The sequence below is a fragment of the Phaseolus vulgaris genome, chromosome 5, assembly GCF_000499845.2.
Source record: "Phaseolus vulgaris cultivar G19833 chromosome 5, P. vulgaris v2.0, whole genome shotgun sequence".
Taxonomy (NCBI): Eukaryota; Viridiplantae; Streptophyta; class Magnoliopsida; order Fabales; family Fabaceae; genus Phaseolus; species Phaseolus vulgaris.
In genome coordinates this window covers 19526140-19527990 of record NC_023755.2, presented here as the reverse complement: position 1 = coordinate 19527990, position 1851 = coordinate 19526140, and the positions used below count along the sequence as shown (strand labels likewise).

At 50.8% G+C, this 1851-nt stretch overlaps 1 protein-coding gene across 1 annotated transcript; it reads right to left on the bottom strand.

Moving 5' to 3' along the window:
• Positions 1-1176: 1176 nt before the first annotated feature.
• On the bottom strand, positions 1177-1560 carry LOC137834093 (uncharacterized). Its single transcript, XM_068642158.1, has one exon. The coding sequence runs from the start codon at positions 1558-1560 to the stop codon at positions 1177-1179; it is 384 nt and encodes a 127-aa protein (XP_068498259.1).
• Positions 1561-1851: the final 291 nt, after the last annotated feature.

Sequence of the window (1851 nt, the reverse complement as noted above, 5' to 3'; positions counted from 1 at the left end):
TGCCATTCTTCCTTGAGGTGTCTAAACACCAAGGTAACAGGTTCGTTTCTTACTGAACCGTGTTGTCCGCGCTTGGCGCCCACGCTCAAGGAGAAGGCGCCCCGAAAGAGGCTGCCACTACCTATCGAGGTGTCTAAACACCAGAGCGACGACATTCTCCCCTGCATTGTACAGAAAACTCAGGAATACTTGTAAATGTAATTTTTTATTGGGTGACCTCATTAAAAAACCCTTGTAAGGGAAAAAGAGTGTCCCCTTAAACTGTATACAATGCAAGAGTTTTTAACTGAAATAAAACTTGAGGTTGGCTGCATTCCAGGTACGAGGAATGGGGCCTCCCTCCAAGGTCTCAAGCCTGTACGCCCCGTTTCCCAGGACTTTCGTCACCCTAAAGGGGCCAGTCCACTTGGGGGACAGCTTGTTCTCCAACTGGTATGGGTGAGCCTTCCGCATTACTAGGTCAGCGACTTGGAAGTGTCGGGGCTTTATCTTGGAGCTATGCTTATGCTATACCCTTCTCTTTACTGCCTCAGCTTTGATCCTTGCCTCCTTTCTTACTTCGTCCAGTAGATCCAGGTTCACCTTCCTTTCTTCATTAGACTCCTCGGCCACGAAACTCTGAAAGTGTGGCGAGCTCTCCTGAATCTCAATTGGAATCATCGCGTCCGACCCGTACACCAAGCTGAAAGGTGTTTCTCCAGTGGTGGACTGAGGCATGGTGTGGTAGGCCCACACTATTCTGGGAACCTCTTCCGCCCAGGTCCCTTTAGCTTTCTCGAGTCTTCTCTTCAGCCCTCTGAGTAGGACTCTGTTGGTGGATTCTACCTGCCCATTTGTCTGGGGGTGCTCAACCGATGCGAACACCTACTTTATCCTGACCTCTGTACACAACTTGCCCAGCTGCTGGCTTGCAAACTGCGTACCGTTATCAGAGACGAGACGCCTCAGCACGCCAAAGCGACATACTATATTCTTCCATACGAAGTGTTGTACCTTGTGGGTTGTAATCTGTGCGACCGGCTCAGCTTCGATCCACTTCGTGAAGTATTTGATAGCCACTACCAGATACTTCATCTGCCTTATTGCCAAGGGGAAGGGCCCCAGAATGTCGATACCCCACGTGTGGAAAGGCCATGGGCTGTAAATCGACCTCAACTCTTATGGTGGCGCCTTATGCTAGTCGGCGTGTTGTTGACACTGTTTACACCGCTGGGTGTGCTTTATACAATCTTCTCTCATTGTGAGCCAGTAGTAACCTGCACGGACAACCTTCGACGCCAAGGACCGTCCTCCCACGTGACTACCACAAATCCCCTCATGGAGCTCTGCCATTATACGTGTACATTGGTCTCCGCTAACGCACACCAGAATCGGGTGGGTGAAACCATGCCTATACAGTTCGCCATCGATAAGGGTGTACTTGGCAGAGTTCTTCTTTATCTTCTTGGACTCCGCGAACTCCAGTGGAAGTATCCCATCAGCAAGGTAGCGCCTATAGGGCGTCATCCACGTATCCTCCTCTTCAACTACGCATACTTGCATGGGATCTTCCCTTTCCATCGAGATCGGGTAGGCGCTCACACTGGACGTCCTTAGAGTCTCTTAAGTCAACGACCGGTGACTCCTCGCCCTTCCCTTAAACGTGCTGATCTGATGGACACCTACCATGTTATCAACGACAAACGTTCGTGGTGTTTTGAGGGTTTCTTGAATCACCGTCCTCTACCTTCCCCCCTTGCCCAAACTGGCCAACTTGGCGAGTAGGTCAGCACGAGCATTCTGCTCCCTTGGGACGTGCACTAGCTCAAACACCGCGAACGCCTTCCTCAAGACTTGGACATACCCTAGGTA